The sequence below is a fragment of the Cyprinodon tularosa genome, unplaced genomic scaffold, assembly GCF_016077235.1.
Source record: "Cyprinodon tularosa strain WSP-4 unplaced genomic scaffold, ASM1607723v1 ctg1499, whole genome shotgun sequence".
Taxonomy (NCBI): Eukaryota; Metazoa; Chordata; class Actinopteri; order Cyprinodontiformes; family Cyprinodontidae; genus Cyprinodon; species Cyprinodon tularosa.
Window position 1 is genome coordinate 48,969 of NW_024038330.1, and position 11,558 is coordinate 60,526.

Consider the following 11,558-nt stretch of genomic DNA (forward strand, 5'->3'; position numbering starts at 1 on the left):
TATCATCCAAGGTTTCCATCCCAAAGCAAACACTTCCTGATCTACTATGAATTCTGCATTAAACATAGATCTATAAAATCTGCATTAGTTCAAAAAAGAATCTGGGTCTTTATCCAGAGATAAACAGAAAGCAATTAAATATTTTATATAATTTAGGGATTCCTTTGGTAGAAATGAAAGAATGTTTAGCATCTCCTCCTGTGAGCTGGAAGAAATCAAACCTTGATAGTTAGACTAAGGGATTCTTTAGGCTTGGCAGAGGATGATCAGCCACATCTAGTTTATTAAGTAGCGAGAGCAGGGAGAGCCGTACTGCTGAGAGCGAACCAGTGGAGCGTAAAGCGCAGACTCTGAGCTGAGCTACGCAAAGACGCATTTCTGCACAGCTGGAAGATCAGAGTTAGTCAGAGTTCAGCGCGCCGTACCGGATCATTCCGGATTATTTTCTCCCTGCTGCTGCCAGGATCCATCTGAGGTCATGCAGAATGAGCAACGCTGTGTAACACTTGGGCTTGGCTGACTGCAAAATGAGCTCAGAAGTAGATTCGGCTGTAGAGTCAAGGGGTGTGAATAAGCACAAGAAAGAAAATTATGATTAATAGTTGTATATTTATTTTCTAATAGAAAGAGTATGGGTTACCTATATACATGTTAATGAGCTATATTATATAATTTATATGGATATGAATTAATAGAATATACACACAAATGTGACAATCAATATAATTTCAAAGGAAAAAAACAAAAAAAACAAAAAAACAAATATATTCCAACAGGATGATTCAAAAGAGCAAAAAAAAAAAATTAAACTCTTCAGTTTAATTAGTAAAAGGTTCACAGTTCATGAGGTCCATTGGGAAAACAAAATCAGAGGATCCAGGTTTGTGAGAACTTTTTCCTACCACACTGTATCGGTGGTTCTCTGGTAGCTCGCCACCCAATGGACAGTCAAAGGAACAGCACACAACAAAAAAAAAGAAAAAACCTGACCTGAAATCAGGCCAGAATCATGAATTAGTAAAATAATAAACAATAAATTTAATCTTAGCAATAAATAAAAACAATAAGTCAGTTAGTTATGCCATAAATCACAGCACTAAGACACATCAAATAATTTAAATAATAAACAAGATTTCTTTATGAAGCTTCAATGTTTCTAAATATCTCAAGTTAAATTAAAGTGCACTTATTCAAAGATGAAATCATGGGTCAACAAAAACCCAAATTATTTCAACAGTTCCATTTTAATTGTATTGCGCAACACATATCAATAAACAATCAGATCTATTTAAACAAAAAAAAAAAGAACCATGGCTTCTAAGGCTGGAAAAGTTCCAAACAAATTTCTATAATTAACCCAAAGCATAAAATAATGTAATACATTTACTGCTTGGGAAAAATCTTACTGCTTCTTGGTTGGGGAAAAGTTTCCCTCTGAATTAATAAAAAAAATAAAGTCTGAGTGAAGCTGTGGGCGTGTCTGGGAGCTATATTAACTACCCCTGTTAGCGTAGCATGCAACCGGTGTACTGCAGCATCACAAACTCAAAATAAGGAATAAAAATAATATATTTTAACTCACCGATGAGTAGATGATTTGGGAGAGGATATAGGGAATGTCCACCAGGTTATGAGTTGTAAATCTGCGGTATTATTTAAAGGTATACTATGCAACCGGTGTTGATTTTCCAGCGAGGCTCCCTCCAGAGGGCGAAAGTAAAAGTGCACTGTCGTAAATATGCTCAGCTGTTCTCCTGGTTTCTCCGTCAAGCCAAGCGCGGTTGTTTTGAGCTTAGCAGCGAATGACTAACGCTGCGTTCACACTGGATGTAGCTGGCGCGACAGAAGCAGCGAGTTTACATGCAAAGGTCCCGCGGCGCGTTTTGAGCTGCAGGCGCAGCACGTCTGTGCGGCTGCAGCAGCGCGTCGGGTGCATTTAACGCAGGGAGAGAGACACAGCGCTGATGATCACTGCTCTTAAACAGTTTATTGACGCCTAAATTAACTTAAAATGCAGAAATCTGCCGGCAGAATATGCAGTTTGGATTATTTAGATGAAAAACACCTACCAGCTGCCGCGGTGAACCGCTGCTGATGAAGGGATCCATACTGTCGGCGCATCCCTGGTATGTGGGGGTCTGAGCGGCTCCGACAGAAAAACTATTGAAGGCAGGATAATAATCTGGATGAACTGACTGCACTGATTACGTTTTCAGGTGTATTTTCTCACTTAAAAACATATTAAAACTACTTTATTCCCACTGATCACAGCAAATATAGCTGCAAGGCAGAGAAAGGATAGTGAAGCTCCGCCCAACGCGCCTCAGACACACTTTTGCAGCCAGAGCAGCAAAGCTGCTTCAGTGCGCGTCAGTACTAAGTGGTACAAGCAGCAAAAATGAAGCAGCAGATGCGATTTTGCTGCTTTTGCTGCGTGAACGTACCATAACTGCACAAAGATTGCCACTGTGCTAGCAACGAGAATGCTTTTAACTGGGGGCGTGTAGCAGTTCTCGCCGTAAAGCAAGACTGACTCTCACGAGACTTCGGAGCCTGTGGGTGCGGGTCGGTGCTCCTGCAGTTGCAAGTGCAGTATTTCCCCCACAGACCACCAGGGCGGCCGAGAATACCTTTGTTCAACCTGAAATGACTCATTTAGTCATCCATAACGTTATGGAACACATTAATTAACTGAAAAATGTTGCATAGTGTCCCTTTAAGTTATCAGTAAGTTTGAATGAACAATCAAGCATGAGCCAATAGATGAAAACAAACTTACCGAGTTGTAAGAAGCTAAAGTGATCTATAGTGAAGGCATCAGAGTAAATTAAGCAGCGGTGGAGTGTCAAGGCGGGTTTTTTTTCAAAAACAGAGAAGCCACAGCGAGGAGCAGCTGGGAGCAGCGTTGGCTGTAGCATCTGTGGAGCAATCTGTTTGGGTCAGGGATCCGCCCCTTTTTAAAGGGACAGGGCGCACTACTCAGATTGAACCCGGAAGTAGGGCCTTATGTGCTGTGGGTTACACTTTCCCCCCCTTTTCTCATGTACGTCCTCGGACATGGACTCGGCTGACATTCGATGACTGGCTGATGCGATCCAAAGACCACATCTTCTTTGTCCTCCAGAAGGGCGACGGTGAACATGGAGCTCAACCCATGGAAAAGGCTTTGGATGCTTTTCATGAGCTGATGGCCAGGTTTAGAATATTGGAGTCTATCTGGTGGATTCCTTTTACGGACTGGACGGTGAAAGGTTGGTTCAGTATGTTCAGGTGGGTCACTTCCTAGGTCTTCGCTGGAGGGCTCCAAAGAAGGCGAGTTTTCTTCTGGACAGGAGGCTTCAACAGGCATAGTCTCATCAGGTTGAACCTCACTGTGGTCAGGGACGACTTCCACTGCATCCTCTGCAGCTGAAGGCTCAGGTTCCATTGTGGAAGGTTCTGTTTCCATAGTTGCAGGTTCAGTATTCTCAGGATTAACAGGCAATTCAGTTGTACGAGAAGACTGTGGGTTAGGCGGGATTTCAATAACAGTAGAGAATTTCAATGGTTCAGGCATAACAGGTATATGCAGAACTAAGTCATCGTCATAATCATCCTCCATATCTTCAACAGAATCTGTTGGAGAAGAGGGGTGAGGCTTTCTAGCATTGTTTTCAGGTTTCTTAGGTACTGTTGCAGACAAGTATCCACATGGCAGCAGTAGGTCTCGATGTAGAGTCCTTAAAGGTTTTTCTTTACCTTCAGGTCTCACTGTATACACTGGAAGGTTTTCTGCTTTCTTTGTTACAATGTATATTTCACGTTCCCATTTGTCAGCCAGCTTGTGTTTACCCCTTAACCGTACATTTCTCACCAGAACTCTGTCCCCAATAGCCAGTTCAGAAGCAGTTATATGGCGGTCGAAGCGCAGTTTGTTTCGTTCCATTAGTTTCTTTGAGTTGTTGATTGCCAGTTTATAACTGTCTTCAAGATGAGATTTTAGTTTCTGAACGTATTGGGAATGAGATTCAGGCTCATCATCAGTCAATGGTAGTCCAAAGGCTAGATCAACAGGAAGCCTCGGTTGACGGCCGAACATCAGTTCGTATGGTGAGAACCCAGTAGAGTCATTCTTGGTGCAGTTGTAAGCGTGCACCAGGGGTTTTACAAACTCTTTCCAGTGACACTTTTCCCGATCAGTTAGAGTTCCCAACATGTCTAGTAAAGTTCTGTTGAACCGCTCAACAGGGTTTCCTCTTGGGTGGTAAGGAGTGGTTCGGACTTTATTGATTCCAGCCATTTCACAAAGTTCTTTAAAGGAATAGTACACCCAAAACATGATTAGCCTTCATTTTCTACTCACCCCCATGCTGAACAAAACTCTGGAGTACTTTTTTGATATCTCAAATGCATCTGGAGATCTGGGAGGCTTCTTGCTGTCTGCTGACATTCAAATAATGGAGGTCTATGGCGCCCGAGACAGAAAGGTCCACAAAAGTCCACAAAAACGTGTCAATATTCCTCCATACTGCTCGTCCAATGTAATCCAAGTGTCCTGAGTGGGTAGCATCCAGAATTTACTCGAAACGAAGTCATTTAGAACGTTTTAGAGCCTAAACAGTAGTGTATAGGATTTCCTAATAGCGCCCCCATGCGCGCTCACGATTCTACGGAAGCCGGCAGACCAAACCAGCGCATTCAGCTCGGCAAAGAACTCATGCTCTTCCTCAACACTGAAGTCCTCAGACATTTTTCTTCCGTTGTTTCTTTCTTTGCACAGGTAAACAGCACATTTCTTCTTCTACGCTTGCATTATCGGCAGAGCAGACGCTGAATGCGCACTCTCTTCCGGTTTGGTCTGCCGGCTTCCGTAGAATCGTGAGCGCGCATGGGGGCGCTATTAGGAAATCCTATACACTACTGTTTAGGCTCTAAAACGTTCTAAATGACTTCGTTTCGAGTAAATTCTGGATGCTACCCACTCAGGACACTTGGAATACATTGGACGAGCAGTATGGAGGAATATTGACACGTTTTTGTGGACCTTTCTGTCTCGGGCGCCATAGACCTCCATTATTTGAATGTCAGCAGACAGCAAGAAGCCTCCCAGATCTCCAGATGCATTTGAGATATCAAAAAAGTACTCCAGAGTGTTGTTCAGCATGGGGGTGAGTAGAAAATGAAGGCTAATCATGTTTTGGGTGTACTATTCCTTTAATGATCTTTGATTCGAAGTCTGCACCTTGGTCACTCAGAAGCCGCTCTGGTATTCCATAATGCACGAGGAAATTATCCCAGAGACACTTGGCGACAGTTGTAGCTTTCTGATTTGCAGTTGGCACAACAACGGCGTACTTTGTGAAGTGATCAGTCATAACTAGAATGTCTTTGACTCGACCATCTGGTTCTACAGACAGATAGTCTATGCAGACCAGCTCAAGAGGACGGGTTGTTTGGATGTTCACGAGAGGTGCAGCATGTTCAGGAAGGGACTTACGACGTATACATCTTTCACAGGTTTTTATTTTAGTTGCTACGTCAACAGCCATTCGTGGCCAGTAGAACCGGGAACGAACGAGGTCCAGTGTTCTTTCAGAGCCTAGGTGTCCCATTTGGTTATGTAATTGATTTAAGACATCAGCTCGGTATTCTTCTGGCAGCACAAGTTGGTACACTGTCTTTTCTCCCACCTGTCTTCTTCTGAAGAGAAGGTTGTTACGGAGCTCCATTTTATTTACTTCTCGCAGTAAAAGAGGTAGGTCTGGGAGTTGCTCTCTGAGCAGTGGTGGTATTGATTCTCCGTGCTCCAGTTGAGCAATAATATGCTGAATGACTGGATCAGCTCGTTGTTTAGACACAAGTTCAGCAGCAGAGAGTTGTGGAAGTACAGAAGAGGTGAACTGTGTGTCATCTGTGAAACTGTCTGGCACACTGTCAGAATGCACAGACAGCGACAAAACCAGGGAATGGTCAGGATCGGCGTCTGGACTAAAAAGCAAATGACGGTTGAAGAGAGCACTAATGGTCTGTGAGTTGAGAAGTACACATGCCGAGTCATCTAAATGTGTTTGGGTGAATTTGAGTATACGTTCTTGTTCCTTCTTGGAAACAGAATCATTAATCAATTCACCATGGGGTCTACGGGACAAACCGTCAGCATCGGCATTCTGTTTACCAGCTCTGTAAATAATTTTAAAATTGAAAGTAGACAGTGCTGATAACCATCTATAACTTGTGGCATCAAGTTTAGCAGATGTGAAGAGGTATGTTAATGGATTACTGTCGGTTACAACAGTAAATTCTGCCCCATACAAATAATCATGGAATTTTTCACAGACAGCCCATTTGAGAGCCAGGAATTCCATTTTGTGAGCAGGGTATTTTGCTTCACTCTTGGAAAGTCCTCGGCTGGCATAAGCCACAACTCTATTAACTCCCTCATGTTCCTGGTAGAGGACCGCTCCAAGACCAGTGGAACTTGCATCTGTATGCAATATGTAGGGCTTCTGGGAATCTGCAAAGGCTAAGATGGGAGCAGAAGTGAGTTTTGCAATGATAGTTTCAAATGCTTCTTGACACTCTGTTGACCAACGGCCTCCAAATGGTTCTTTAGGGTTTAAATATGTGTTAGACTTTATTTTTGGTTTTAGTTTCTTTTGTGCTGGAGGGTAACCGGCGGTGAGATCATGAAGGGGTTTAAGGATGGTGGAGTATCCTTGCACAAACCTCCGATAATATCCAGCAAATCCAAGAAATGACCGTAGTTCTTTTAGGTTTTGGGGGACTGGCCATGTAGTAAGAGTCTTGATTTTGTCAGGGTCCGTTTCTATGCCCTCTTTAGAAACAACATGTCCGAGATATTTGACTGATGTCTGAAAGAAGGAGCATTTTTCAACTGACAATTTCAGACCGAATTCTTTCAGTCGATTTAAGACCTTTAACAGTCTTTTTTCGTGTTCTTCAAGAGTTGGTGCGAAAACAATGAGGTTGTCGATGAAAACCAAGACTTCTTTTAGGTTCATCTCTCCCATGCATCTCTCCATGAGTCTTTGGAACGTGCTTGGAGCATTTGTCACTCCCTGCGGCATCCTGTTGAACTCATAGAAACCTAGAGGACAGACAAAAGCAGTTTTTGCTTTATCAGACTCCTCCATTTCAATCTGATAATAACCAGATTTTAAATCAAGAACTGAAAACCAGGTAGATCCAGACAGGGCAGAGAAAGTGTCCTCAAGTTTGGGCAGAGGGTAGGCATCTTTGATAGTTTGCAAATTGAGTTTTCTGTAGTCTATACACAACCTGATACTCCCGTTCTTTTTACGCACAACTACTATGGGGGATGCAAATGGTGATTCTGACTCACGGATTACTCCAGACTCCAACAGCTCCTGTAGATGTTGTCTTACGGCTTCAATGTCCTGAGGATGAATTGGCCTGGGCCGCTGTTTGAAAGGACTAGCATCAGACAGGTTAATATGATGCTTAACTTTATCTGTCCTGCCAAAGTCTAGGTCATGCTTTGCAAAAACTTCAGGAATGCTGTTGAGCTGGTCTGTGATTCGCTGTTTCCACTCAGGTGTTAATGGGGAGTCTCCAAAGTCATACTGAAATGGTGATGAGCTATTTGCAGATGGAATTGAATAGCTGCTTTGTTGGTTGGTATAAATGGTCTGGAAAGCGCTGACTTCTGCAATGGTTGTTCGTGCTGGGATGGTAATGGCATGTTCAGACTCGTTTGTAATCAATACCGGCAATTGGCATGGCTGGCGAGGTGGCAAGTCGGCAAGACATGTCTTGACTATGAGACCACCAGGCAGGGTGCATGAAGTTGGATGTTCAATTAGAACTGTTAGGTTTTATTATTTATACATCATGTGCACTGTTAATTTGTTAGTCAGATTAGACAGAGCAGAAGGCCTTCCTTCACATTGTGGATGTCGTGGTGTGTACGGAGGTCATCTAATCAAGACAGCCTTTGTGTCTCTAAGAGTACAAAGGATATGGGCACATCTTGGAGCCGGTCTGATAGGAGAGCTGCTGTATCTGTAACCCTGAGACAGAGAGGCAACCTGCATGGAGTTCAAGACATGGATGGTGTGTCAGTTTCTGATACGGACAGCTAAATATCCACATGATGCAACACATAGACTCACAAGGTATAAGAAGCAGGGGATGACCTTCATCGGGGCTCAAACTTTGCCGGACGCTTGCGGACGTGATTTTTGAGACCACAGCTGTGCATAGCTCTAAGCATTTTTCTCTGTCTTGTAACGACCTGATCTGGAATAAACTCTGTTACTTTTTTACTCCTGTTTTTATAGTCCTTTTTCATATGGTTTTACCGAGTTTGAGTTAAGAGTAGTAAATAACTTGCTCCCAGGAAAAGAACCGTGTGAGAAGGCCCCGGGTCGTTACAGCCTTTACTTTGAAGGGGACAAATCCTTCTCACTTTAACAAACAGATTTTTCTCCTTGCAGCGACCGAGTGGCCAGGGTACCCTCAAGGACAGTTGTTTGGCCAGCAGAGATGGTGTATGCCTCGGGAAGCTGCAAAGCAACATAATTGCCATCCAAATTACACCTCTGGCGATGATGAAGAATCTGAACAACAGCTTGGTAACCTGAAGTAACAGGCTGACAAAGCTGACTGGGATTTTTGTCCTGAATCTGGGTATAGGCCAAATCCAGTGTGTTAGTACCAACCAGAATTAAGGGTTGGGACTGCTTTAAGTCTGGAACCACTAGTGCTAATGTATCTATGGAGATGGTGGTACCCAGAAACTCAGGTGGAAATGTAATGTTTAATTCAATGTAGCCCAAATATGGCACACATTGTCCGTTGGCCCCCTCTACTTCAAGGATGTTGTTCAGAGGTTGTATCGTATGGTCATTGAGATGTGCATTATAAAAGGAATGTGGCACTGTTGTGACCTGGGAGCCGGTGTCAAAAAGACAGTTGAATGCATTTCCTTTTATTTGTATTTGGCCAGTACATTTTGTCCCCACAAGGCCTCTTGGCAGGCGTGGCAGTCTGGGTGGTTCTTTAGGACAGCTTTTAGTTGCAGCTCCTGGGTGTCCCGTCACAGAAGCTGCTGCTAGTTTGACTGATTCTGCTTTGCGTTCCATGCTTGTTGTTTTTGCCGCAGTTGTTTTTTCTTTTGGTCAACCAGGCGGGAGTTTGATGCGTTCTTACAGGTTGAAGAGATATGTCCATCCTCACCACAGTTAAAGCAATACCAAGGTTTTGGATGGTTTGATGACTGAGGTGAAGTGCAGAAGGACTGGCGTGGTGCTGGCCTTGACTCCATTTTCTTCTGGGCTTTCAGGAAGGATGACATCTGGCATTGGAGTTGTTGGATCTGGTTCTTCAGCTCTTTAAGCTCGTCACTAGAACTTGTGTGGCCACATGAACAAGTGCTTTGTGACTGAATGGTAACCTTTTGCTTGGAAGAACTTGATCCGATGTACTTCTTCATCAGCAGCTCTTTTGCCTGTTGCCTGTCCTCTTCTGTGCGCAGAAGCAGCAGCAGTTCAGAGAAAGGTGGTGGATTGCCTCTGCGTTGTTCGAGCTGCAACTTGGTGATAATGTCATTGTTCCAGCATCCACGCACAAATTGTTTCAGCAGTTGTCTGTCCATATCATTAGCAGTCACTCCTCTTTTCCATACAGTTGTCAGCATAAGCTGAAGCCGCTGGAGGTAAGATGATGCTGTCTCACCTGGGTTTTGGAGTATGTTCAGGAACTGGGCATATAACTCTTCACCGTCTTGTACTGTGCCAAAAGCTGAATCTAGATGACGCAGTAGCACAGCTGGCAAAGTGTTAGGGCCCAAACCTTTAATAAAGTCAGCAGCAGGAACCAGCAAACTCTCCATGATCCTCCTAGTTACATGCAGGGCAGAAAGGCTCGGGTCTGCAAGTAATAGTTCAATTTGTGAACGCCATGATTCATAGTCTGCTTCATTACTGGGCTTCGGAACACGTCCAGAAAATGAGCGAAGGCGTAGGGAAACTGGAGCAGTCAGGTCAGTGTTCCTCACTACATGTTCAACAACAACCCTCTGAATTTCAGGAGGATTGAGATCATTAGGGTTCAGAGAAAATCTTTGTGTAGAACCAGTATGTATGGGATCTACTTGATGGCTTTGGCGTGGTCGTGCCCCGAGTTGTTCAGTGCTTGTAGAAAGAGGGGATGGCTGAGAGGGTTGAGGTGCAACCAATGGAGCTTGTACCTCAAGCGCAGCTGGTGCGGTGGTTAAACCGGTCATTTTGGTTTCTTCTGGTTCTGCATCCTCTCCATTTCCAGTTTCAATTGCTCCTTGTGTCTTCAAATGTTGGTGGATCTGGTCCATCACAGTTTTGAGGATGTGCTCAAAACTTGTCCCACTCTTTTCAGCCATTTCTTTAAAACTGTGGATGTAGTCAGGGATATGGCTGCTGCTCCCCGCTGTGGCAGCATACTCATCTTTGAGAGCAGTGACGCAGTACACGCGGTTAGCAGCAGACTCGGATTTATATCTATAGGGCAGAAGTGAACTTATAGCAGAAAAGCTACTTGCTTCTTCAAACTCAACGATAAGGTTTTTATAGAAGGTGCTTTTTGGATCAGAAACCGATAGAACTGTTTTAAGTGAGCCATGTGTGCGTAATATATCAAGGATTTCATTATCTGATGAAGTATTAGTTACACCCGAAATCAAAACAGCTTGTGCTATATTGATACCTGTTTGCGCAACAAAATCCATGTTTAAATCAGAAGATTATTCACACCGTTTGACTCCTGGCTAGCTCGCCACTTGTAACACTTGGGCTTGGCTGACTGCAAAATGAGCTCAGAAGTAGATTCGGCTGTAGAGTCAAGGGGTGTGAATAAGCACAAGAAAGAAAATTATGATTAATAGTTGTATATTTATTTTCTAATAGAAAGAGTATGGGTTACCTATATACATGTTAATGAGCTATATTATATAATTTATATGGATATGAATTAATAGAATATACACACAAATGTGACAATCAATATAATTTCAAAGGAAAAAAACAAAAAAAACAAATATATTCCAACAGGATGATTCAAAAGAGCAAAAAAAAAAAAATTAAACTCTTCAGTTTAATTAGTAAAAGGTTCACAGTTCATGAGGTCCATTGGGAAAACAAAATCAGAGGATCCAGGTTTGTGAGAACTTTTTCCTACCACACTGTATCGGTGGTTCTCTGGTAGCTCGCCACCCAATGGACAGTCAAAGGAACAGCACACAACAAAAAAAAAGAAAAAACCTGACCTGAAATCAGGCCAGAATCATGAATTAGTAAAATAATAAACAATAAATTTAATCTTAGCAATAAATAACAACAATAAGTCAGTTAGTTATGCCATAAATCACAGCACTAAGACACATCAAATAATTTAAATAATGAACAAGATTTCTTTATGAAGCTTCAATGTTTCTAAATATCTCAAGTTAAATTAAAGTGCACTTATTCAAAGATGAAATCATGGGTCAACAAAAACCCAAATTATTTCAACAGTTCCATTTTAATTGTATTGCGCAACACATATCAATAAACAATCAGATCTAT

General features: G+C 42.8%; 2 protein-coding genes across 2 annotated transcripts; both read right to left on the minus strand.

The window, feature by feature from the left end:
- Nucleotides 1-1,385: 1,385 nt before the first annotated feature.
- Nucleotides 1,386-5,316, minus strand: LOC119779586. Its single transcript, XM_038279258.1, has 3 exons — nt 5,192-5,316; nt 2,780-4,290; nt 1,386-1,643 (listed from the first exon to the last, which is right to left on the minus strand). The coding sequence occupies exon 2, from the start codon at nt 4,277-4,279 to the stop codon at nt 3,005-3,007; it is 1,275 nt and encodes a 424-aa protein (XP_038135186.1). The 5' UTR covers nt 4,280-4,290; nt 5,192-5,316; the 3' UTR covers nt 1,386-1,643; nt 2,780-3,004.
- Nucleotides 4,269-11,254, minus strand: LOC119779585. The gene is made up of 2 exons (XM_038279257.1): nt 9,395-11,254; nt 4,269-4,289 (listed from the first exon to the last, which is right to left on the minus strand). Exons 1-2 carry the CDS (start codon nt 10,721-10,723, stop codon nt 4,281-4,283), a joined length of 1,338 nt encoding a protein of 445 aa, XP_038135185.1. The 5' UTR covers nt 10,724-11,254; the 3' UTR covers nt 4,269-4,280.
- Between the last annotated feature and the right edge of the window lie 304 nt (nt 11,255-11,558).

Bases quoted from the DNA above. Each gene is read 5' to 3' on its own strand.
- LOC119779585 (XM_038279257.1), bottom strand. From the start codon at position 10,723: ATGGATTTTGTTGCGCAAACAGGTATCAATATAGCACAAGCTGTTTTG.
- LOC119779586 (XM_038279258.1), bottom strand. From the start codon at position 4,279: ATGGCTGGAATCAATAAAGTCCGAACCACTCCTTACCACCCAAGAGGA.